Source organism: Scophthalmus maximus, chromosome 1 (genome assembly GCF_022379125.1).
Source record: "Scophthalmus maximus strain ysfricsl-2021 chromosome 1, ASM2237912v1, whole genome shotgun sequence".
Classification (NCBI taxonomy): domain Eukaryota; kingdom Metazoa; phylum Chordata; class Actinopteri; order Pleuronectiformes; family Scophthalmidae; genus Scophthalmus; species Scophthalmus maximus.
Genome location: NC_061515.1, coordinates 26,939,307 through 26,962,399, shown reverse-complemented (window position 1 = coordinate 26,962,399; position 23,093 = coordinate 26,939,307). Strand labels below are relative to the sequence as shown.

The window sequence follows — 23,093 nt, the reverse complement described above, 5'->3', positions numbered from 1 at the left end:
AAGCTGGAGTCATTGAGAATTCAGCACCCCTAACACACCAACCTGCTCCCACTCAGTCCATGTTGGCGGATCTCTGCCCTCGCTCTTTCAAAAGAAGTAAAGTTTAACTTCTTTAAATCAACACTGCGTCGATCAATAATGTGTTCTCCCTACCCCCAGGGTTTGAACAGAACTCCCTCATTTCTAGTCTGGCTCCTGCCATCATGAAGACTCTTTTGATTTTGTTTATTTTAATGAATCTGGACAAAGGGTACTGCACGGAGACACGGTAGGTTGATTTGGTGTTTTGTTCATTTTTTTTACTTGAAGGACATTAACAGCAAGAGCTGTTTTCCCACAAAATGGATTATGACACATTTATGCAAACATACCATGTATCCTGTTTGTTGTTGTACACATACACAACAATTGTCTTCTGTCACTGTTAATATTACAGGTGAAAACAACTGTGACACAGGGGTCTCCATCATTCATGGGGGACAATTTACTCAACTGATTTCTTCCTTGTTTTCTTTTAACTCAGTGATCAGGTTCTATCAATCAGCCCAACAACACAGGAACAAGTGGACATCTTGAAGAATGTGTCCACCCAATATGAGGTTTAAAAAAAAGAAGAAGCAATTTTTAACCAGTGATTGTGTTGCTCTGATTTTATCCCCCACCCCCCCTTCAAACTATTATGCTGCATTGTTTTTCCTCACAGACGGCCTTATGGCAGCCTGTTTCACCTCATTACATCAAAGAAGAGACGCAAGTCCACCTGTTTGTTCCTGCAAACAGCTCAGAGACGGTCACGGATCTTCTACAGAAACACGCCATAACACATGAGTATGTTGATTGTCTGAAAACAAACACTCACTCAAGATTATACACAATATATCAGCTGAGCTGATTACAGCATTTATCCCCCCTGTGATCATAATAGGGTTTTACTGGCCAACGCCAACGAGTTGATTGAAATGCAGACAAAGAACGACTCCACAGACCCACGAAGCAGTTCCACTTTCTACGAGAGATACCACAGCCTGGAGGACGTATGCTCTTTTATCTCAACCTATTGACAAATTGAACTTTTTAGGCCTCACAAACAAGGTTTACTGCAGCTGCTGTTAGACTGCATTGCATTAATATGGATGTGTTACAGTTTACATTCAGGCTCTCTGCCTCCGTTGTAGATCTATTATTGGATTAACAGGACCGCTCAGGACAACCCCGACAAGGTCAAAGCCATTCTCATCGGCTCCTCGTATGAAAAGCGGCCACTTTATGCTCTGAAGGTAAAATCATCCGACACCAAATAACACCAAGAAATCAGCTGATTGTTTTCACTGACATTTTAAATGGACCTGCCTTTCCCAGTTGACTCTAAATAACAGACCGAATAAGAAAGCGATATGGATCGACTGTGGGATCCACGCCAGAGAGTGGATTTCTCCGGCTTTCTGCTTATGGTTCGTACACTATGTGAGTACATGTGATCTTGTGTCTGTGGCTCGGTTTGGATTCGGAAATGTCAGATCAGATCAGCTTCACTTAAATCGTTGTCCTTCTTCCCCCACAGTCTTTGTCATTTTACAAGCAAAACCAGGACATTGCTAACATACTGGACAACATGGACGTCTACGTCCTGCCTGTCATGAACCCTGATGGATACAAGTACACGTGGACAACGGTGAGAGCACATGAATCAGACGTGATGTTTTGTATATTGAGGAAGCTCATCTGGAGTCAGGATTTGTCCCTGATTTCTCTCTTTCTTTTTCATTTTCAGAACAGGATGTGGAGGAAGAACCGCTCCATCAGCAGGAGCAGCGCTTGCACTGGTGTTGACCTCAACAGAAACTTTGACGCCAACTGGTGCAGTGAGTCTGCCTCTCGCATTATATAGTCCTTTCCCAGCACATAAATACCACACAAAGAAATTTAAATATAGAAATATCCTGACACACATTTGAACTTTGTTGTTAGATTTATCGTCAGAGGAGTAGTATGTAAAGTAGGCGCTAAATGATGAATGTTCTTCCCAGCTGAGGGGGCCTCTCACGAGCCCTGCACTGAGATCTACTGCGGTGCCTTCCCCGAGTCGGAGCCAGAGTCGGAGGCCGTGGCCAACTTCCTGCGCCTTCACAAGGATACGGTTCAGCTTTACCTCAGCATCCACTCCTACTCTCAGATGCTGCTCTTCCCTTACTCCTGCACCTTGGATGAAGCAGAGAACCACAACGACTTGGTGAGTGGTTTGGATCCATCGGTCAAACCATCAATTTATCCATCGGTGATAAGACTTTTGGGAAAAGTGGGGGTGTTTCACAGTCACAGTTTCCTGGTTCATTCTGAATGGAATTTAGATGGTATGTTTTTTTGTTTCTCAAGCTTGAGATGGTTCAAGAAGCTGCCCAGAAAATCAGACGATATTATAGTAACACCTATAAATATGGTCCTGGAGCCAAGACAATATGTAAGTATAGGGCTTATTTTTCAAGCTTTGGGTGATTGAGTTGCTCTCAAGAACATGACTGATATTGTCTAATACCTAGACCTGGCTCCCGGTGGCTCTGACGACTGGGCGTACAACCTAGGCATCAAATACTCCTTCACATTTGAGCTGCAGGACCGCGGGCATTACGGATTCCTTCTGCCGCCATCTCACATTGCCAAGGCCTGCAATGAAGCTCTGCTTGCTGTGAAGACCATTGCTAACAAGGTCATAGAGAAAACGCAAGCTCCAATGGGTTCTCCTCCAGCTGCCTAGGCAGCTACTTCTGGGTGGAAGTTCAAAATGTCAAGCCATTTTTCTCTGAATGATACCTACAGTTTTTTTAAGTATCGCTTAAAGGTCAGCTTGCCTCATTATTCGTATTATTCATGTTTTCTTTGTTGTTTTTTTGCTAGAAGGAATTATTCGTTATAACATTCCTCTAATATATATTGCGTGTGTCTGTTTTTTCAGAGATTCTTTTTGAGTATCTCCATACACATATGCATGTAAATGGGGCAGAAGGCGATTGATCAAGAAGGATTGGATTGTGGATATGAAATCTAGGAAAAAGAATAAACTGAGCGAAGTTATTGATTTGAATGACTGTATTTGTGGCGAGTGTATAGTGGCGGGCCTCTGCAATTAACACAAATATTTAAAATGAATAAATACATTAAACTGTAAACAAGAGTTTCCCCTGTCCTTCATTGGTCACTACGGCAAATACATTAATCGTATAGGTGTCTCATGAGCAACTATGCAAACAGTATTAACAGCACATTAAAACCATTCATGCAGAATAATCAATATAAGTTTGATTACTGCAAATAACATGACATATCAGGGGATATTCGACAGGGGGCGGTAATGCAGCGGCTGGAGAACAAAGCTCCTCTAAAAAAAACAGCGAAGAAGAACAGCACGTATGACGCGGTCCCTCCGCCACCATGAACGCACACGGGGCAGTTTCTGCCTGTGATTTTAAAGAATAAGTCTTATTATATATACATTTTTTTTTTCACAAGTGCTGAATCCACTAACCGGACTTAAGTAGATGCGACGCCGAATCAATATCCTGGGTGAGACGGCTGCTTCTTTCTACTCGCTGTCCGTTGGACGTGCAGCTGAAGGTGGCTTCAAGGCCCCGCGCTGAGATGCAACATAAAGCCATTAGCTCTGTGCATAGCTAACTTTAGCAGTAGCATCCATTCTTATGTTCCTTCCAGCGTGAGACATGAGTCAAATTATTACCGTTAGTCGCCAGCAGGCTAAATGTTTGAATACACGACTTCACCGCCACTGTTTGTGTCGCACTCGTACGATTGTGAGACACAAAACAATGGCATAGGATAGCTAGGAACTTTGGCTAACCTTAAGCTAGCGTGGAAGACTTAGCTAGAAGTTAGCGCAAAGCTGCTGCACAGACAATAACAAAACAACAGAGCAAATACAGTTGCATTCGGGTTTTTTTTCTTTACATGTTTTGCTGCCCACGTTTGGAAGAATAAATTGCAGCAGGCGTCACAGCCTGCAGATTCCACCTATAGCTTCTCAACCGCAGTTTAGGATTAAAATCTGTATCCTTGCATTAGCGATGAATGGAATGAGACATAATTCCCATTAATGCTGTCAGCTGAAGCGTTTACTCTGCATTCCCACCTCGACTGGAGTGTATACCTTTGTGTGTGATGCGGAGGACCACACACAGACTTTTCATGAATGTACCTCTTGTCATGTTTCTAGTCCTGCAGAATGTCCAAGATCAGGCGGAAAGTAACAGTGGAGAATTCAAAAACCATATCTGACAGCAGCAGCAGCACTACCACCACGACCAGCAGCACCAGCAACCCCGCCGCCCCCTCCCGCAGGCCCAGCGTGTTCGAGAGACTTGGTCCCAGCACTGGGAGTAATGCTGCTGATGTACGTATGACCTCGACTCACAAACACTTGCATTGGATCATAACTGGGATTTAGAAGGAGAACATATTTGCTACTGAATCTGATATTTTCCTAGTCTCTGTACTGTGTTGACTCTCTCATTTTAGCCGGTGGGCTGTTGCCTCATCTCATTTGGCCCATTTGTTTGTCCCTTTCAGAGTCACTGTAGAAATTGGTTGAAGACTGGTAATTGCAGCTACGGCAGCACTTGTCGCTACACACATGGAACTCAGCCACGAGGCAAAGGATTTAGCTTTAGCCGGTAAGATGGCCTAAACACAGTATACTACTGTACTCTCGTTTTCAATTAATTGAAGGATTTTTACAGTAGCTTCACAACATGTGTATTTTTTTTCTTCTCACGCGCACTGCTTTATGAATCAGGTCAACCGAGAGGCCCACAGGTGATCTGCGGGAGAGGATGAAGAATAAAAGACAGGATGTTGACCCAGAAAACCTGAAACGCGATCTCGACGAGCCCGCATCCCCTACAGCAAGAGTGAGTTCTCTGCTCCCTTTGTCTCGACTTTTTAAAAGTAATAATCTGTTGATGAATGTGTAAATGACGAAATGGCTCTGGTGCCACCACTGACTCCAAATTTGATAGTGTATATAAAGCACCGGGAGCGATGCGACGTGTTGGTGTCATTCTAACATCAGTGTACATGTATCCACTTACAGCAGAGAGACTCCTCCAGAGGCCGACAACGGGAGAAGGAGGACATAAAGATCACAAAAGAACACACCCCAGCCAGTGAGGAAGAGCCCACAGAGTGGGAAACCAATCGTGAAGGTTCAATAGCATTTAAGTTGATTTTATGATTTGTTGTTAACTAAAAAATATTAATAGGGGGTTCCTTTCTTTTCTTATAGCCTTGTTTTTGTTTGACTTTCAGATTCTGATATCGGTGACTACGACTACGAGTTATCCCTAGAAATGAAGCGCCAGAAGATTCAACGTGAGCTGATGAAGCTGGAGCAGGAGAACCTGGAAAAGAGGGAAGAGATTGTCATAAAAAAAGAAGAGGCCCCCACCAAAACAAGAACCACCTCCTTGCCGAAGGTGAGTAACTGTGTAGTCAGGAGTTTCTCACTTTATTTTATTTTTGATTTCCTTCAGGGCGACTCACTGCACTGCAATCTTTCTTCTCTGTCCCCCAGGCCTCCCCAGAGCGATTAAGCTCCAAAGATTCACCATCACCAAGGAAGTCAGGTGTCTCCCCAAAACACAAAAGTGGAACCAAATTGCCAGGCTCTGGGAAAAAAGAGAAGAAGGCATCCATATCCTCACCTGTTTCAGAATCTACCAGGTAGGAGTTTGTGGGTGGCCTTTTTGTTCACGTGTTTGTTACTTTTGCCCAGGAGCTTGTGTTTTAAATTCTTTTGGTCTGTTAGTTAGTTGTTGTTGTTTTTTTGATGATTAAAATGTGGACTGTTTCCATCTCATTCCAACCAGACCTTCAAAGGGGAGCCATAGTAAAAAGAAAGGACCCCGTACCCCCAGTCCTCCTCCCCCAGTCCCTCTGGACATCCCTGTGGTGGGGAAGAAACACAAAGGCAAGCACAAAAACAAGGAGAAGTCTGAGGAAAAGCAGAAGGAAGGGAAAGATCGGGGACGCGATACAGAAAAACACAAAGAGAAGAAGGAAAAACGCAGGTACATTGTGGACCTATCATGGGTGAACTGCCTCTGCAGGCACATTTTCTTCTGTTATCCTCAGTGATCATCTTTCTAATTGCGATCCTCATTCTTTTAACCCTGTTGTTCACAGAGACCGATCAGATAGTTCCCACAAAGCCAAGCGTTCGGTGACGTCAGAGGAGTGTTCTCCCGCCAGAGTCACTTCACCCGCAGCTCGGAAGAAATCCATCTCTCCAAAAGCTTCATCACATAAAACTAATGTGCTGGTCTCACCTCCTCGCAGGTTTGCATGTGTTTCTTAGAATTTCTTGTCAAAGATAAAATATTGTCTTTAGTATTCTGGACAGTGCATAACTTTCTTTTTCTCACTGCAGGTCTCCCTCTCCTCCACGCCACCTGCGCACCCCTACTCCTCCCCGCCACCACTCCCCTTCCTCCCACTCTGGCTCCTCTGCCCAGCGGCACTCTCCCTCCCCTCGCCGGCGTCGTTCGTCCTCTCCCACTTACCACCGGAGCTCTGCGGCGGCGGCCTCCTCACCCCACAGCTCCAGGCGCTCCAGATCACCTCCCGCCTCCCACGATGCCTCATCGCCCCACCGCCGATCTGACAGATCAAGCCCCAGCCGCCACCACTCCAGGGGCCGCGAGAGGAGTCGTGGTGACCGAGAGCGGAGTCCGCCCGCCCAGGAGCGCAGACACGAGCGCAGAGATGGTATCTTGTGTTCTTCTACTGTATTTGTCTCTCTTTTTTAATTTTTACTTGTTGTCAAATATAGCAATCAATTAGTTATATAATGCTTCCTCTTGCAAACGCCCCATTCACTACTTGTATATTATGCGTCTTCTTTCAAACAGATAGTCGCAGCAAGCGAGAGAAAGACAGTGTCCGTGACGACCGGGACTATGACTCTGAACAGGTCTCGTCACGGGACACTCGTGACGACAGGGAGACCAGAGATCGACGGGACGCCCGCGATCGGGGAAGGGAAACTGTCCGAGACTCGCGCGACCACCGGGACAGTAGGGATGTAAAGGACTCCAGAGAGAGCAGAACAGAGACGCGCTCCAGTCGAGAGTCCCTGGAGCGGCGCGACCGCGAACGGGAACGAGAGCGGGACCGTGAGAAGGAGAAGGAGAAGGACAGGGAGCGGGAGAAGGAGCGAGAGCGGGAGAGGACAGACACCTACAGGAAGGAGGATATTGCTCAGGACGACAGGAGTTACGGGAGAGGTCACGGGCGTGATGAAGGAGGGAGAGCTGAAGGAAGGACGGACAACAGGACAGACAGAGCTGAGAGAAACGGGCGAGGGAGAGGCCGAGCGAATGAAACATCAGACAAAGGCAAGACCTGACATCACATTTAGCTTTTGTTTTATTTGTAGCCACAAGACAAACTCATTTTTCCCTTTAAACTTATTCATATTGTCTTTTTTTTAATCATCTGTCAGGCTCAAACAGAAACTCTCGGGGTTCCCAACTGGAAAGCACCCATGACAACTGGGATTCACGGAGTAGTGCGGTGCGAGAGAGGAGCGTGGAGAGGAGCACAGATCGCAGCGCTACAGAAAGAAGCTCTGAGAGGGGTTCAGACCGAGATCGCTATGATGGTGAAAGAAGAGAGCAGACCCGGGACTCCTCCTATGACCGGAGAGGGGGGCACGGAGAGCGAGATCGCAGAGACAACAGAGAGAGAGGTGGGGTTTTGGGTTTCCTTGAGTGTATTACATTATTGTTTTTTTTTTGTCTTAAATTTATTTGGTAAAGCTTTAACTTTCTGTTTTCTCAGATCAAAGAGCAGCTTCTCCCAGCCGACACCAGGGTAGATCAGAGGAGCCTGAGCGAGAGGAGAGGAGGGAAGAGCGCAGGACAGAAAGAGTGGAGGAGAGACGGGACGATCGAACCCGCGAGCGGGAGCGAGAGAGAGAGCGGGAGAGGGACAGGGAGCGGGAGAGGGAGAAAGAGAAGGAGAGAGAGCGGGAGAGGGACAGGGAACGGGAGAGGGAGAAAGAGAAGGAGAAGGAGAAGGAGAGGGAGGCTGCCGAGAGGGAGCGGGCCAGAGAGAGGGAACGTGAACGAGAGAGGGAGAGGGAGCGTGAGCGGGAGAGAGAACGGGAGCGTGAGGAACGGGAGAGGGAGCGGGAGCAGAGGGAGCGCAAGGAGCGAGAGCGGGAGAGGGAGCAGCGGGAACGAGAGAGGCAGCGGGAATGGGAGGAGAGGGAGAGAGGAAGGGATGAGAGGCGGGAGAGGAGAGACGACAACAGGGACGACCGGTCCGTCCGAGACACCCGGGACGATCGGAAGACGAGGCATGTGTCAACTCATATGGATTTATTTTCAGGTTGTTTATTTACAAAATTAATTTTTCTCATCTGTTTTTCTCCTTCAGCCGTAAGAGGCCCAGGCTTGAGAACAGCCCGAGCCCCCGTCACTCTCCAAAGCGAGCAACAAGGGACGTCAGTCCGGCGGACAGCGACGGCTACAACAGTGGAGAAGACAAAAGTGAGCGCCCGATTGGCAGAGGGCAGGCCAAGCTCCACCCACAGCCCCTCCTCCCCAGCCCAGTGTGTCCGCCTCCATCTGACAGTAGGAAAATTAATTCTGAAAGGGACACTGCAGTTTGACGGGGAATGTACCTCTCGCATAGTGGAACCTCTGGAATGCTCTGTGAACTGCTGAACGTTTTGTTTTTCCCTCACAGAGCTCGTAAATGTTCTCATTTACATGTCTTGTCCCTTCAATGGTCAATTGAATGATTCGGTGTGAACAAAAAAGTCAAATAATTCTTTAAAATAAAAAAATTAAGATTTATATTAACCCTTAGAAGGACATTGCTTCTATAAGATTCCTTTACATTATTTAGTGTTATATCACATAGAGGCCGACTGCTGTAAAAGGACAAAGTTTAATCGTGTGACTGTTCCATGTACACATACAGGTGGCGACAAGCATCGTCTGCATAGCCAGGTGGTGCGGCCCCAGGAGCCCTTGTTGCGTTCTCCACCGACGGCTGCTCCGCCCGATGACAAGCCCGGTCACTGGAAGGACGAAGAGCGCAGAGGAGCCGGCGTGGACAAAAGGGAAGCACGCAGCCGACATGAGGACGTGGACCCTCGTGGGGAACGTGTTCGGGGAGGTGACAGACGAGCAGACCCTCCTTCGGACGTGCCGCCTGACTCCCGTAGCAGAGGCAGAGAGCAACGGGAATCCACTCCTCCTCCGCCGGCCCCCGCTGCCAGCGTCGAAAACAGAGACGCCGCCGGCACCCAATCCCACGAGGAAGGCAAAAAGAAGACAAAGTCGCAGAAGAAAGGGCTGAAGAAGGGTCGCAAAGATGAGGAGGTTAGCGCTGCCAACAACCTAGCTGCTGTTGGGGACCGCTTTAACCCCGAGCCCCCGGCTGTTGCTCCTGCAGATGCTCCTCCACCCTTGCTATCTCCAAGGAAATTAGGCAAGAAGAAGGCGATTGACCGGAAGAGGAAACGTTCGCGAGGAGCAGAATCTGATGTGTCTGACGAGGACACTTCAGCCCTTCAGCCACATAATAAAAAGAAGAGAGGCCCCCGGACCCCACCTCCCTCCATGAGGCCTGATCACCGTGGTACTGGAGGCAACGCAGAGCCGCCTGCGCCAACCAAAATGGACAACTTCAGTGACTGGTCAGACGAAGAGGTCACAGAACGAGGAGGACCATTGGAAGCACAAGCTCCCCTCGCTCCTGCTGAGCCTGTGAGGAGAAGTGGTGGTCCAAGGCTGGGCAGGGACAGGGACAGGTGCAACCCCCCACCAATTGCCCCTTTACTACCCCAGGATCCTCCCATGCTCCTGCAGACTTTGACTCCACAGCCCCTCATGTCCCAGCCCCTGCTCCGCAAACCTCCTCCGGAGCAGGCACGCAGCAGCAGCATGGGCAGCAACCAGAGCCGCACATCATCCCGACGCCTGCGATCCCCCTCCAATGAGTCAGCGCACAGAGAAGACCCCCAGGGTCCGCGAGCCCGCCGGGGGAGGCTGCAGGGCACCAACTCTCGCGACCGGGAGAGAGAAAGAGAACGGGAGCGAGAGAGGCCAGTTGTTAATGACCCTCCTGTGGCTGAGAGGAAATCTCGAATTGACCAGTTGAGGAGAGGAGAGCCCAGCCGCAGCACCTCATCAGGTAATTACACACACCCTCACTCACACACAAGAAATTGTAATTCCTTTTTGGCAAATGCATTTGCGAACTTAACTCCTGTGTCTTGTCTTGCAGACCGGCAGGATTCTCGCAGCCACAGCTCCAGGCGCAGCTCTCCTGACTCTGAGAGGCAGACCGGATCCAGGTCCCGCGCTGGCTCCTACGACAGTCGAGAACGGGAGAGGGACAGGGAGCCGTTTGAGCGTGACCGAGACCGAAAGGACCTCCGGCCTCCTCCTCCTCCTCCGCAGCCTCTGCAGCAGCAGCCGCCCCTGCTCCTCCAACCACCGCTCCAACAACAACGAGACTGGGAGCCCGAACCTAGGGACTGGCCCAGCAGGGGGCGGGAGCCCCTGCTCATGCGTCCTGGCCGCGAACCTCTCCTGAGGGAGCGCGACATCAGGGAGAGGGAACGCTTGCTCCCTGAAGGACTCATCCAGCAGCATGAGCGGGAAAGGGAGCGAGAGAGGGAGCGGGAGAGAGACAATAGAGGGGAAAGAGGCGTCGTCGATCGAGAGAGGATGATGATGATGGACCTCCCGCCCCATGGAGACCTCAGGGCTCTAGGACGAGGGGACATGAGGGGAGAAATGAGAGGAGACCTGCGAGGGGACATGATGAGGCAGGACAGGGGCGACTATGAGCCTCTATTGCCCAGAGAAGCCTTCAGCCCTCCAGAGCCGGAGAAAGCGAGCAACAGCCACCATCTCATGGGCGAGCAACGGGAACGGGAGCTGGAGAAGGCGGACAGCGTCGACGGTAAGAAGATGGAAGCACATCTGCATTTTCAGGTCACCTTTTCCCATTTTTCCCAGGAAGGATTTAAAGTAATCTGTGAATGCTGTGTGTTCTCAGGCGATGACGACGGTAAAGAAGACGACAGCCAGTCAGTCGCGTCTGTTGGCGAGGAGTATGAGCCAATCAGTGATGATGAGCTGGACGAAATTCTGGCTGATAGTCAGAAAAAAGAGGATCAGCAGGACGATGAAAAAATTACAGGTACCAGGAAATACCGTAACTGTGGAAAATATCCATGTCCAAACTGTTTGAATTCACTTGGAAATATTGCTATTTGAAATTCATCAGCTCCATCATTAGAAACATGTACGTGTTTATATTTTTATACAACAAAACGGATCAAATGTACCTTGTGAAATTAAACCCCCAATGCCACGTCCCGTCAGGTCCCCTGGACGTGATCGATGTGGACTGGTCCAGCCTGATGCCCAAACAGAAGCAGGAACCCCGGGCAGCAGGCGCAGCGCTGCTCCGATTCACCCCAGGGGCCGTGCTCCTCAGGGCGGGCATCTCCAAGCGACTCGCCGGGCCAGAGCTCCTGGAGCAGGTCAGAGAGGTGTGCAAGTCCGAGCTGGAGGACCCTAAAGGTGAGAGTTCTGACGTCATTGAACTACAAAGTCACATTTGTTGTGAAATGCGGATAGTTATGATAACCGTTATTATTTGTTTTGTGTGATCAATCTTTCTTAAACTCTCTTTCACTTCTTTATCTTGCCAGATGCTGACAAGTTGTTCGAACATGAGCTTGGGGCCCTGAACATGGCAGCACTGAACAGGCGGGTGGAGAGGGCAGGGTTACTGACCAACCTTGGGCCCTGCTGCAAGGCCCTGTGCGCCCGCAGGGACTTTGCCATCCGACGGCAGCTGTTAAAAAATGACAAGGTGGGCGTCATCTAGTAACTGACGTGAATGAAGTCAATATCTATGTGGATCCTACAAAGAAATTTGTTGAACTATTTTAATCTTGTTTTTCTTCCTCAGGGCCTAACCAAGCAGTACCCAGCTACACCCGTCGTAGACAGCGAGCTGCTGCAGATGAGCATGCGTCTCTTCAGAAGGACCATGGCAGGCCCGGCCTCGGCCCCAGACAGGTCAGACACTGGGTCGGGGCCGGCAGTGGAGGTTTCTGCAGCTGGCAGCAGTAAGCTCATAACAGCTCAGCCTGAGGTGTGCGTGTCCTGAAAGAAAAAAGGGGCATAGTGAGTAAAAGACATGCAAGTGAACGCCTCCAAGCCTTCACTACCCCACAAACTCCAAATCTCCCGTTTCTCTTTCCCATCCCATTACATACACAGCCTTTTTTAGACACGAGGGGAAATAAAGAAAAATAGCAAAATTGTGAATTTCATTTATGCTTTACATGTTTTGGATGCTCTGCAAGTGCTGTGCCATAGACTATTGGACATTCTAGCATATGGAGGTCTGAAATTAACCATGTACGAGAAACCTAAAACAACTGAACTGACTGTTTTTTTTTGTGCATTACAGTATTTTAAAGCAGCTTTTTTAATTGTCCATGTCACCTGCCTAACCAAGTTCAAATTACTGTTTTGTTTTCATATATTGTGCATTGGTTACTACAGCTGTGCATTAAAATGGTTAGATGTTGATTTCTGTCGCGGCTCTTTTGCTTTGTATCAAGTGACTGTCCAGCCTTAAAATAATGTGACACTTGAAGTTGTGATGACTGTTTTTTGTTTACATCATTCCACAAAATATCTGACAGCATTTTGCTGCAGAGAAGTTACTGACCAGAAACATCCTGCGGGGACTTGAATGAATGTTTCTCACACGACTGAGCACTGCCAAACTATTCTTTCAGGGAATGTCAATTGTTAGTCTGTGGAAACTTTTTTTTTGCTTTTTGCATCATTGATTTGTTTTGAATAGTTTGGCAATGTCCTGAACTGAACTGAACTGAAAGCGAGTGAAAAGAAACACTGCAGCCTTCAGAAAACCAGATCGTCAACACTGCCTTGTGGAATTCCTCTCCTTAACGTTCACCAGCCTACACCATCCAAAAAAAGGGAGCCACTGTGCTCCCAATAGGAAAAGACACTAGCGTGTTTAGGTAAAAATGACTGAAACTAACGTATTTGAACTTGAAATTTCATTCAACCAGTCACAATAAGAAAAAAAAAATCCACGGGGGGATACACTGGGATGGAGTTGTGTCACCATTTGAAAAGACCAGGTGGTGCATGCTGCATTTGCTGGGACAGAAATTCAAAGGACACCCCATTAGTGTTGCACTGAACAAAGTTAGAATGGAATATGGCTGATATCTTAGAGACCTGGATTCAACGTGACACCGACCTCCTGGCCGTCCAACTGTGACTTTGGATCTAAGTGACATACAGACACGGAGACACGGCTCTGATGAGTCCCGCAATCGTTATTGATGTTTGAAGACACTTTCCCTACTAAATGTTTATTTTGACAAGGTGTGCAAGTAATGAAATCTGTTTCAACGCTGTATTTTTTATTTTATTTCAATGTAAAATAAATGTAGTGACGTTTTTAAAGTTTGCAATCATGAGGCGTGTTCACGATTAAATTGTTTTTACAAGAACTATGGCGATGGCAACTTGGTGCGGACTTTTGCATTTTTTAGGTAAGTACTGAACTTGACATAGTCACACCCACCATAGTCCTGTGCTGTCTTTATGAACTAGTCTTTTACACTTGCAGTCCTAAAGAGAAGGTTGTACATCTTGCTTCTGAACTTTCACTATATATTTTTATTTATTTTTATTTTTTATATCTCCTGAAGAAATATAGTTTTATAATTTTGCTAATATTTTTGAGTGTTAAAAGGAGACGGACAGAAATGGACCAGCAGTGTCACAGCTGTTTCCATCTCAACAAAAGAGATCTATTGTGAATGATCAAGACCCCTCGTAAGTTCCATCTTAACTTGATCCAGTACCTTGTATGATTAATGTAAATTAATACTGTATACCAAATTATAAATGTATATATAAAAAAGAAACTGACAAGCAGAATTAGAGACCTGCAACATGAATACTACCCATATTACATTTATTTCTACCTGCTAAGTAGTCTGATAATGCAAAACACAACTTCTCAATGTGCTTCAAAGGGTAAGATATTTAAAATAGTATTTATGAACCAGTTACCCGGTGGAAAAGTATCACGTTCATCAACACAAATATAACACCGACATCAACACTCAGAAACTTGTACTTGTAGAGTTGTTCTTGACGGACTTCATTTTAAACGGACCGGTTTCCTTTACCCACAATTCACCGCTCTTGCACCGTCCTTCCGACTTCCGCCTCAACTACGAGTTGATGTGAGTATCTCCCTCGGAATTTATATTTCTACAATCTAACGCCATCCTACGACATTAAGGCGGCAATTGACCACACATCGTGCATATATTTACATTTTAGTGTTGCACTGTGCTTTATATGAGGTTTTTGGGGCGGTTGAACGTCTTGAAACATGATTAAAACGCGACGAATGTTAGCGCTCCCGTTTGACTGAGCTGGGTTAGCTTAAATTGCTATTGTGGCTAAATGCGCTTGCTCTATCTGAAGTAGAAAACGTGTTGTGTCGTCTCTAATAGAAAACGCTGTTACCCGTATGAATCGCTGTTCGCTTCGGCATACATGCGGTTTTTTTTAGCCGTTGTGCTAGTTTTTGCGTTTAACTATAACCGTAGTCCAGCTGTACGCTTAGTGCTTTGGTGCAGTCAAATGGTGTCAAGTTCTCTCAATTCAAAAGAGCATAGCTGGTGGTGCTGTTCTCCATAAGTGGGATGATGCAGCGACTATTTAGAACCCGAAGCGTTCACTTGCTCGATCAGTAATCCAAGTTTGGTATTTACAGATGGCCCCAACTAAGAAAGGAGAGAAAAAGAAGGGGCGCTCAGCCATCAACGAGGTGGTGACCAGAGAGTACACCATCAACGTCCACAAACGCATCCATGGAGTGTGAGTACTGACTCCAGGACTGGAGGCCGTTGTCATGGTTGATATTCTGTATTAGTGTATTAAGTTATATAAGGTTTTACTATGTTCCATTTAGAGTTCCAAAGTATTTTTGCAGTTAGGGATAAAGATGTGACAAGGGCTGTCAGAAATCAACACTGGAGAGCAGTGCTTGGAACTTAATTCCAGTGTTGTGTTTAGTAAAACTGGAAGTGAAGTTGGTGTCACGATCTATCTTCACTCTTAAATTTGTTTTATATAACCTATACATAACAAAAAACATTTCAGAGTCCTTACATAGTTTCCTCGGAGCATTAAGCTGCAGTGAAAAGGAAATAAAAAATAGCATGTTCGTAATGTGTGTTGGTTTTGTTTGACAAATGACTCGTGTCAGCAATGGCTGTTGGTAAATTCTGTTAATGCTGTTGTCGTCTTGCAGGGGTTTCAAGAGGAGGGCTCCTCGCGCCATCAAGGAGATCCGCAAGTTCGCCGTGAAGGAGATGGGAACTCCCGATGTGCGCATTGACACTCGCCTCAACAAGGCAGTGTGGAGCAAGGGTGTCAGGTGAGATGCTGCCACTAATACTCATATCTTTACCATGTGGACCCCTCAGTTGGCTGAATTCATTTCAATGAAACCAGTGACTGTAGTGAGCGTCCCCAAGTATGAACCTACTTTAACTGCAGTGTCCAACTTGTACTACACTGTGCAAGAGGGAAAGGCGATGTCTTTTGTTTTGTTTAAATTTTTCTTTCAGCATACCCTGTTAGCTTCAGGTGTAAGTGTGCATCAATGGCTGGCAATTAGTAACTGCCCCCAGCTGGAATATAAGCAATGTGACTGGATTCTATCAATGTTGGTGCGATATGAAGCCTCAAAATTCCGTCATCAAATTTGGCAAAAAACAACCAACATCAACAAGCGCTTGGAGCACATTGTACACGAAATGGGAGCAGTGACACAACTGCCAATGTGACGGTTGCAGGAACATACCAAACGGCTTGCATTTAGTGATGAAGTTAACCATTGTCTTGTTGTGCAGGAACGTGCCGTATAGGATACGCGTGCGTCTGTCCAGGAAGCGTAATGAGGACGAGGACTCTCCCAACAAACTGTACACCCTGGTCACATACGTTCCTGTCACCACATGCAAAGGTAAACGCGCTGCTCACAGACATGTCCATTCAAATAATGACGCAACATCTACATTTCATGTATACCCAACTCTTTTCTTCTTTCCTTTTTTCCCCAACAGGTCTGCAGACAGTCAATGTTGATGAAAACTAAATTTTTTCCCCTCTGCGAGTGGAATAAATGAGAAAAAACAAAAAAAACACTTGTTTTGTGTCTTTATATCTCCTTTTGCACTCAAATGAAGGATTCATTTGGGTTGTCTCAGATTTCAGTATATATTATAAATGTCCTTTTACAGCCGCTGGAGTAAAGTTTTCCAACAATAATATAAACACACAAATTGCCCATGAATATCAATTTAATCATAACCTCTTACCCTATGGTTACTCGTCATTGGGGCTGTTTATTATGTCTGCTTAAACAATGCCTGTCTTTTAGCAACAAGGACTAGTATTGTGGAATCCTTACACAATGGATAAAACTACATCTGGGATGGCTTTGGTCATGGAGAGGGGCAAATATGGATACTTTATGATTTTGTCACAGATGTATCCCAATAACAAGTAGGAGGTCCAAAAGCTGTTGACACTGTGGCAGAAGGGATTGACTGAAAGTCCTTTTTGGTACATTATTTAAGGGAAAATGAATTAACAAAAGCTATTCCAGTGCAGCCAGCATGTAGCTGCCATCAGTCTGTTAAATTAATTCAATGATTTAGAGTTCTAAAAACAATTCAGGGATAATTAAATAATGTATTTTCTGAATATTTAATTTGTAACATGTTTGACATGAGGAACTGACTTTTATTTTATAGGGCAACTTATGTTCTGGTTTAGTTGTGGGGTCGGGTTGTTCACGTTGTAACACGCTATGCAGAGCACCTGTTGGACCAGACAGAGCAGCTGCATAGAATAAGTCTTGAATCAGTTTTCCATAGTACGGAGCAGACTTATTTGTGTGAAGGTGATTATAGTTTCATGTAGACACCAGACTAAACTGCAGGGGAGATGTGATGAAACGTGTGTAGCCTCACACTCGTCACAAGGGGGCGCTGCAGTTTACTTTGACAGTCGGATGTTGCGAAGAGCGGGGTTGCTATGAAACGACGCCCACTTCCGTGTAACGCAAGCCTCCTGCTGACCAATCCGGAGGCCCGGTCCCCCTCACCAGCGCGGAGCAGGGCTCGGCTACAATGTAAACTGGGAAAACACAAGCTGGAGCACAGTAGTTTTAGGTCCAGCTGTGTGAGATAGCTGTCCGTCAACGAGAAGAAACGAGGTAAAAAAAACAACAACAACAACAACGCTCATGTGCTGTGTCGTTTGTGACACACTGAATTCACTTGTTGTCTGCTCCACGTCTGGTGGGGACATGTATGGCTAGTTGGTGGGCTAGCTACGTCAACTGGCTAGTTAGCTAGTTCAATACAGTAAACAGCGGCTGCTGTGTTATTAATACGTCAGTGTTGGTGGTTAACGACAACAACACATCAGCTAAAAGTAGGAACGTTAGCGTCGTTGTCATAAACAATATCCACTCGGTAGCTAAGCGAGGATACACATCCGGCTAACTCTCAGGTAGCATTGGCTGTTAGCTCGACAAGTTTTAATGTTCGTTTGTTGTTAGCAATAGCGAGCTAGCCGGGTGCAGCCGTCAGTCAGCTGTCCGTCTGTGTGCAGGTGGGAGCGCAGCGCCGGGCCGCGCGCTGTTTCCATGGACGTCGGCTGACGCGCGCAGCCATGCGGCACCACTGGCTGCTCCTCGGGGCCTGCGGCTGGGTGCTGCTCATCCTCATGTTTGTCACCAGGTTCATCAGCTTCAGAGCCGTGGACGGTAAGCTGCTGTTTCTCGTGACAGGCTGACAGGTTACTAGAAAGTGTGGGCGGGGCGGGGGTGTACGACGCTCAGCCTGCTGCAACGTGTTCTTATTCTCAGACTATGGAGAGAGGGTCGGCGGGCAGAGTGGGACAGTGCCCGGCGCCAAGGTGAATAAACCCATCCCTGTTTCCAGCCAAGAAAAAGCTGTTCCGAACTCATCAGATGAGGTGACTATTACAGCTCATGACTAATTACACTCCAGCATATTAAAAACAACGCTGTCAGTCACATTATATTGTGTGTGTGTGTGTGTGTGTGTCTCAGCCCTCGGTGGTACCCACAGCGGCGGATTGGCAGTCGGTCTCGGACAGGCGAATCGAGTTGCTCTCGGCCGCCTGCAGGAACAGCAGCCTCAGGAATTTGACCCACGTCTCAATCAGCAAGTTCGTCCTGGACCGCATCTTTGTCTGCGACAAGCACAAGATCCTGTTCTGCCAGACGCCCAAAGTGGGCAACACGCAATGGAAGAAGGTCCTCATTGTGCTCAACGGTGAGGGGTCACAACAATCGGTCCTCTGTCGCTGCTAGGGATTTCAGAGAGGCACTGGTCAAGATCGGTGTAGATCTGACAGGGAAGCGGGCGAGGGGTAGGGGGGCACATGCTGTGAGATTAAAGGCTGCACAGAAATGGATAAAGCATGACGGCACTGCTCTTAAGAATTAAATGACACTTTCTGACCGGAGGTGCGTTTGTTAAATTCGTCAGTGAAGTCAATGATTAATGTTGTTGTTGTTGTTGTTATTATTGTTGGCAGGAGCTTTCCCCACCGTGAACGAGATCCCTGAAAACCTTGTTCACGACCACGAGAAAAACGGCCTGCCCCGCCTGTCGTCGCTCACGCCGCAGGAAGTAACCCACAGGTCGGTTCCGAGTGACTGTGATCAATGTCGACAGTTAGCGGGAATTAGCATTTTGTTTTAGCTTAGTTGTGGCTATAATTAAATCCCTTGTAAAGAATGAGGCAAAAAATAATAGTGCACTAATTCTATTCATTGAGAAAAATGAAATCCCTGATAGTATTTACTCCTGAATCATTTATTCTGCTCTTCAACAGATTAAACTCCTACTTCAAGTTCCTCATTGTGCGAGATCCCTTTGAGCGCTTAATTTCTGCGTTCAATGACAAGTTTGTGAAGAACCCGCGCTTCGAGCCCTGGTACAAGCACGACATCGCCCCGGCCATCATCCGCAAGTACCGCAAGAGCCACCGCGACAGCAGCCTCGCCGCCTCCGGCCTGCACTTTGACGACTTTGTCCGTTACTTGGGCGACGCGGACGGCCGCCGCCGCATGGACCGACAGTTCGGCGAGCACATCATTCACTGGGTGACTTATGCGGAGTTGTGCGCGCCGTGCGAAATACACTACAGCGTGGTCGGCCACCACGAGACACTGGAGCAGGACGCCCCGCACATCCTTAAGGCGGCAGGAATTGACCAGCTGGTGTCGTACCCCGCCATTCCTCCGGGCATCACTCGCTACAACAGGACCAAGGTGGAGCGCTTCTTCTCAGCCATCAGCAAGCGCGACATCAGGCGTCTCTACGCACGTTACCAGGGCGACTTCAGCCTGTTTGGTTACCCGAGCCCAGACTTTCTACTCAACTAAAACGATTAACACGAACTAAAAGACAATCCTCTCCACATCCTAGGTTTACTGAGAGGCAGAGGTGTATTGTAGCTGACCGACTGTATGCAGTAGATTCTATAGTGCCGTTATGGAGACAGGAGCTGTAGCTGAGCGTGCTACAGTGTCATGGTACAGTAAAGAGCGAAAGACAGTGTTGCTACAGAAGATGGGATGCGAGAACAAGCCAATCAAGTCACACGATGAGATTCAGCAGCGGTTAAAAAGTCGAAAAAAAAGAATTGTACACTCTGTGTGTACAAATGTCAAGGCACAGGTCAAAAGGAGGAATAATTTGCAACCTAGTATTTAATGTGTGTGGCAGTTATATGTCAGCGAAGTGTGCTCCGTGACGCCGGGGATACAGGCCCGTTACCCTGTAGCGTAGCTGTTACATATTGCACTGTAGGAACTCGCCTGTTAAAATGAGAGCCGTGAACGTTGCGATGCGCTCAGACGTGGTTTGTGTCAAATGTGTCCACTTCTCCCCATCTTGCTAGACATATGCTATCTGCTGATATGTGTGTGTATCAGGGATGCTTACTTTTTTTGGACAAGGAGAAAGAACAGCAAAAATATATAAATGGATCAGGACTGACCAGACATTTTTCATTAATGTTTTTATAAATCAGTGTTTACTTTTTTTTTTACAGTTTGAGTTTTGCTTTACACACGGCATGTTAATGTCTTGCAAGACACTAAATTATTCTTCAGATGTCACTGAAAAGAAGACAGTGGTCATGCTCTGATTCATACTGTAGCCGTTGTTCTAGTTTCTCCGCCTTGTTGACTCCTTTTTTTGTCCAGCCGTTCTAGAAGGAAAGTTGGCACTGGATTTTAAAGGCTCATTATAATTTTGTATCAGAAAACGTACAGTGTAAATGTTCTTAACATGACTCGCAACTCAACATTTGTATAACATGTTGCTATTTATATTAATATTAACTTGCTGACCACATGGCACAAAAAGTGTCTCGGTTGTAACAAGGTTCTTCCAGCAACCACCTGGTGATCTTTTTGGACAGGTGGACGCGATATACAAGAACACAAGTTCGTAATAAAAGCTCCATATGAAATTTAAAAAAAAGGGCGCTTTCATATTTTGTTAGGAGCTCGTGTCAGTTTTTGTGTGTATGTTTTCGTCTTTTTGAAATCCAGTTTCAGCTTTTAGAACTTTTATTTAGATTATTCGATCCATTTAATTTCCGTGATATTCTCTCCCCTTAAATGCCACATTTAAGGCCACTTGCCGCAACAATATCAGCTTGCCACACGGTGGCAGTGAGCCATTTTAAAACCTGCCTGTTGGGTTACAGTAACACAAACCCTGTTCACCCCTTTCACTATAAATGACACCACTCAGACTTGAACCATAGCAGGTATAAGGGAAAAACAGTGACATCATAGTCAAGTGCCGGCAGAAAACATTCTAGGCCGGTATAGGGAGAGGATATGGGATTTACGTTATCAGTGTCATCTGTTAAAAGATTACCTGATGGCAGATGGCTTTAAGTTGATTTACGGCGCTTAAGCATCAGTTAAGTGTCTTTGAGAGTCGAGTCTTTGTGCTTTGCATGCTCCTGTGTGTGTGTGTGTGTGTGTGTGTCTCCCCATAGCCATGTCACTCCTCACATGCTGCCTGACTGGTTTGTCCTGCCGTGTCATTTCACTGTTGACGAAGTTTGTTTAACCAACAGATCCCCTTTGTCAGTTTGAACACGTCTTTGCGTAGTAATCGTGAAGAACAAGAAAAAAAGACAGACCTGCTTGTGCTCTTGTTGTTCGTAAAGATGCTATGGATTGCCAAAGCCCTTTGGAGAAAAAAAAAGTCCTTCTGATTATTTAACAACACCAGTATATAGTGTATAGTATATTACACATATTCCTATTCCCATATATAAGTGCAGTGCGTCCAGGCCTATTAAGAGATCATTGATCTGCCATGATGGGAAGCTGAGGCTGCAACCCCAGCGGAATGCACACTGCCTCTACTTCATACGCTCCCATAAGAAATTTACATCCTGCAAATTTAAATCATCACAGACAAATACTCATGTTGTGATCAAATATTAATGTTGAATTATTATTTTTGCCAAAGCCTCTCATTTTAAAAGTCAACATTACACATTTGGCTTGATCGATGATCGTATTGATTCGTTGTATATGTTCCTCATGTCCCCCCCTCACACACACATCACCCCTGAGATGGCTCACTTGCCACACCCATGATTACCAATATTGACAGTGAAGTTTCCACGCGCGCATGTGCACCAGGGCACTGTGCGGTGGTGCTGGTGCCTCCATGGATCTCGCCTCCTGCTGCAGGATGTGTGTGCACTGTACAAAGGGGTTAATATGTCGGTTGGTGCTGGAGTGTAGTAGTCAGTAAGGACTAGTGCATTACATTACAATCTGCGGGATTCGAGCTTTGTGTATTTGAGGCCCAGCCCTTTTCTTTCTGCGTGAAGCGGACCGGCTTCCTGTGTTTGTGCGGTGCTCAATAAAATAACGGCGTCAAGCTGCACAGAGGCAGGGCAGGCGGGAGAACGGAAATCATCCAATTTGACTATCAGCATAAAGGTCGATTGGACGAGTACACGCCCAGAGCAACACAACAGCATTGTATAATCTTTAGAAGACGAGTTTTACATTTTGAGATAGGACCTATTTGTTAGAAATTGAATTGGAATAAAACTGATAAAGCAACAACGACGACGATGACAATGACAACGACGACGACGACGACGATGATAATACATAACACACAAACATAATAATATAATAATAATGATTATAATTTTACAAAGAGAAGGGCAATTACAGCAGGGTGGGGTCAGAACATTGAGAAACATGGCACTGATTTTCTGCGGAAATCCACATTCTGTAATAACACAGTTCTATTAAAACAACCCATATCACTCAGACCGTGAAGAACTGTGTAACGCAATTCCACCTTTGTCGAACCATTTTCTCCAACATGGTTTCACAAAAGATTCTTTGAAAAAGGCAGCAATAAATTGACTGTTGATTGTTTTATGGCTGCTGGCACATAGGCCTCCCAATATGTTATATTCAATTATGATATTTAATTCTAACTCCCTTTTTTTTTAATGACTAAGGTATTTTGAGAGATGTCAGCCGAGCTTTGTAAATTAATGATAGGATTTCTAACAGGAAAGATAAATGTAAAATATGTAAGTATATATAATAGCCTGAAATGGGTAGTTTTGCACATTGATTGTTTGTACTTTACTTACATTTGTAAGTGAAACTAATAAACAGTTTACTTATTTCTTGTTGCACAGAATGAATATTGCAAGTATGATATGGATATACTTGTCAATATATCATATCCATGAATTGACTGAATTGAGTTCAGGGAAATAAACTTCTTCCGTCCGTTTGTTCGACTTCCGACCCTTCTTCCATCACGTTTGAATGTGGGAACACTATGGCATGATGTGGCTTAA

General features: G+C 46.3%; 4 protein-coding genes and 1 long non-coding RNA gene across 10 annotated transcripts in view; 4 read left to right on the top strand and 1 right to left on the bottom strand.

Moving 5' to 3' along the window:
- Positions 1–23,093, bottom strand: part of LOC118301237 — a 1,055,945-nt gene that overhangs the window by 981,081 nt on the left and 51,771 nt on the right. The window lies entirely within an intron of this gene.
- On the top strand, positions 117–3,164 carry cpb2 (carboxypeptidase B2 (plasma)). 2 transcript variants are annotated; one of them, XR_004790302.2, is made up of 12 exons: positions 117–268; positions 524–599; positions 704–828; positions 926–1,034; positions 1,176–1,277; positions 1,360–1,464; positions 1,562–1,672; positions 1,772–1,862; positions 2,028–2,230; positions 2,374–2,458; positions 2,538–2,836; positions 2,951–3,164. XR_004790302.2 is itself a non-coding variant. In XM_035626826.2 (11 exons), the coding sequence occupies exons 1-11, from the start codon at positions 204–206 to the stop codon at positions 2,750–2,752; spliced, it is 1,287 nt and encodes a 428-aa protein (XP_035482719.1). In that variant the 5' UTR covers positions 117–203; the 3' UTR covers positions 2,753–3,164. The 2 variants fall into 2 exon arrangements, 1 of the variants encoding a protein (XP_035482719.1); XM_035626826.2 differs by having other exon boundaries at positions 2,538–3,164.
- On the top strand, positions 3,405–13,567 carry zc3h13 (zinc finger CCCH-type containing 13). The gene is made up of 20 exons (XM_035629650.2): positions 3,405–3,558; positions 4,223–4,399; positions 4,576–4,679; positions 4,802–4,916; positions 5,099–5,210; positions 5,314–5,480; positions 5,579–5,727; positions 5,874–6,074; positions 6,190–6,342; positions 6,434–6,771; positions 6,915–7,400; positions 7,508–7,753; positions 7,846–8,365; positions 8,446–8,558; positions 8,995–10,212; positions 10,306–10,989; positions 11,086–11,229; positions 11,415–11,615; positions 11,747–11,910; positions 12,010–13,567. The coding sequence occupies exons 2-20, from the start codon at positions 4,232–4,234 to the stop codon at positions 12,208–12,210; spliced, it is 5,484 nt and encodes a 1,827-aa protein (XP_035485543.2). The 5' UTR covers positions 3,405–3,558; positions 4,223–4,231; the 3' UTR covers positions 12,211–13,567.
- rpl31 (ribosomal protein L31) lies at positions 14,225–16,319 on the top strand. Its single transcript, XM_035633482.1, has 5 exons — positions 14,225–14,344; positions 14,884–14,987; positions 15,424–15,549; positions 16,028–16,140; positions 16,241–16,319. The coding sequence occupies exons 2-5, from the start codon at positions 14,884–14,886 to the stop codon at positions 16,270–16,272; spliced, it is 375 nt and encodes a 124-aa protein (XP_035489375.1). The 5' UTR covers positions 14,225–14,344; the 3' UTR covers positions 16,273–16,319.
- On the top strand, positions 17,193–20,710 carry chst10 (carbohydrate sulfotransferase 10). Its single transcript, XM_035633468.2, has 6 exons — positions 17,193–17,397; positions 17,799–17,952; positions 18,055–18,164; positions 18,262–18,487; positions 18,753–18,858; positions 19,053–20,710. Exons 2-6 carry the CDS (start codon positions 17,859–17,861, stop codon positions 19,603–19,605), a joined length of 1,089 nt encoding a protein of 362 aa, XP_035489361.1. The 5' UTR covers positions 17,193–17,397; positions 17,799–17,858; the 3' UTR covers positions 19,606–20,710.

Coding starts and splice junctions, on each gene's coding strand:
- zc3h13 (XM_035629650.2), top strand. CDS start 4,232: ATGTCCAAGATCAGGCGGAAAGTAACAGTGGAGAATTCAAAAACCATA. Junction 11,616..11,746: donor CGAGCTGGAGGACCCTAAAG/GTGAGAGTTCTG, acceptor TTATCTTGCCAG/ATGCTGACAAGTTGTTCGAA. Junction 11,911..12,009: donor AGCTGTTAAAAAATGACAAG/GTGGGCGTCATC, acceptor TTTCTTCCTCAG/GGCCTAACCAAGCAGTACCC.
- rpl31 (XM_035633482.1), top strand. CDS start 14,884: ATGGCCCCAACTAAGAAAGGAGAGAAAAAGAAGGGGCGCTCAGCCATC. Junction 14,988..15,423: donor CACAAACGCATCCATGGAGT/GTGAGTACTGAC, acceptor GTCGTCTTGCAG/GGGTTTCAAGAGGAGGGCTC. Junction 16,141..16,240: donor TCCTGTCACCACATGCAAAG/GTAAACGCGCTG, acceptor TTTCCCCAACAG/GTCTGCAGACAGTCAATGTT.
- chst10 (XM_035633468.2), top strand. CDS start 17,859: ATGCGGCACCACTGGCTGCTCCTCGGGGCCTGCGGCTGGGTGCTGCTC. Junction 17,953..18,054: donor CAGCTTCAGAGCCGTGGACG/GTAAGCTGCTGT, acceptor TCTTATTCTCAG/ACTATGGAGAGAGGGTCGGC. Junction 18,859..19,052: donor CCGCAGGAAGTAACCCACAG/GTCGGTTCCGAG, acceptor GCTCTTCAACAG/ATTAAACTCCTACTTCAAGT.
- cpb2 (XM_035626826.2), top strand. CDS start 204: ATGAAGACTCTTTTGATTTTGTTTATTTTAATGAATCTGGACAAAGGG. Junction 269..523: donor GGGTACTGCACGGAGACACG/GTAGGTTGATTT, acceptor CTTTTAACTCAG/TGATCAGGTTCTATCAATCA. Junction 1,278..1,359: donor GGCCACTTTATGCTCTGAAG/GTAAAATCATCC, acceptor TGCCTTTCCCAG/TTGACTCTAAATAACAGACC.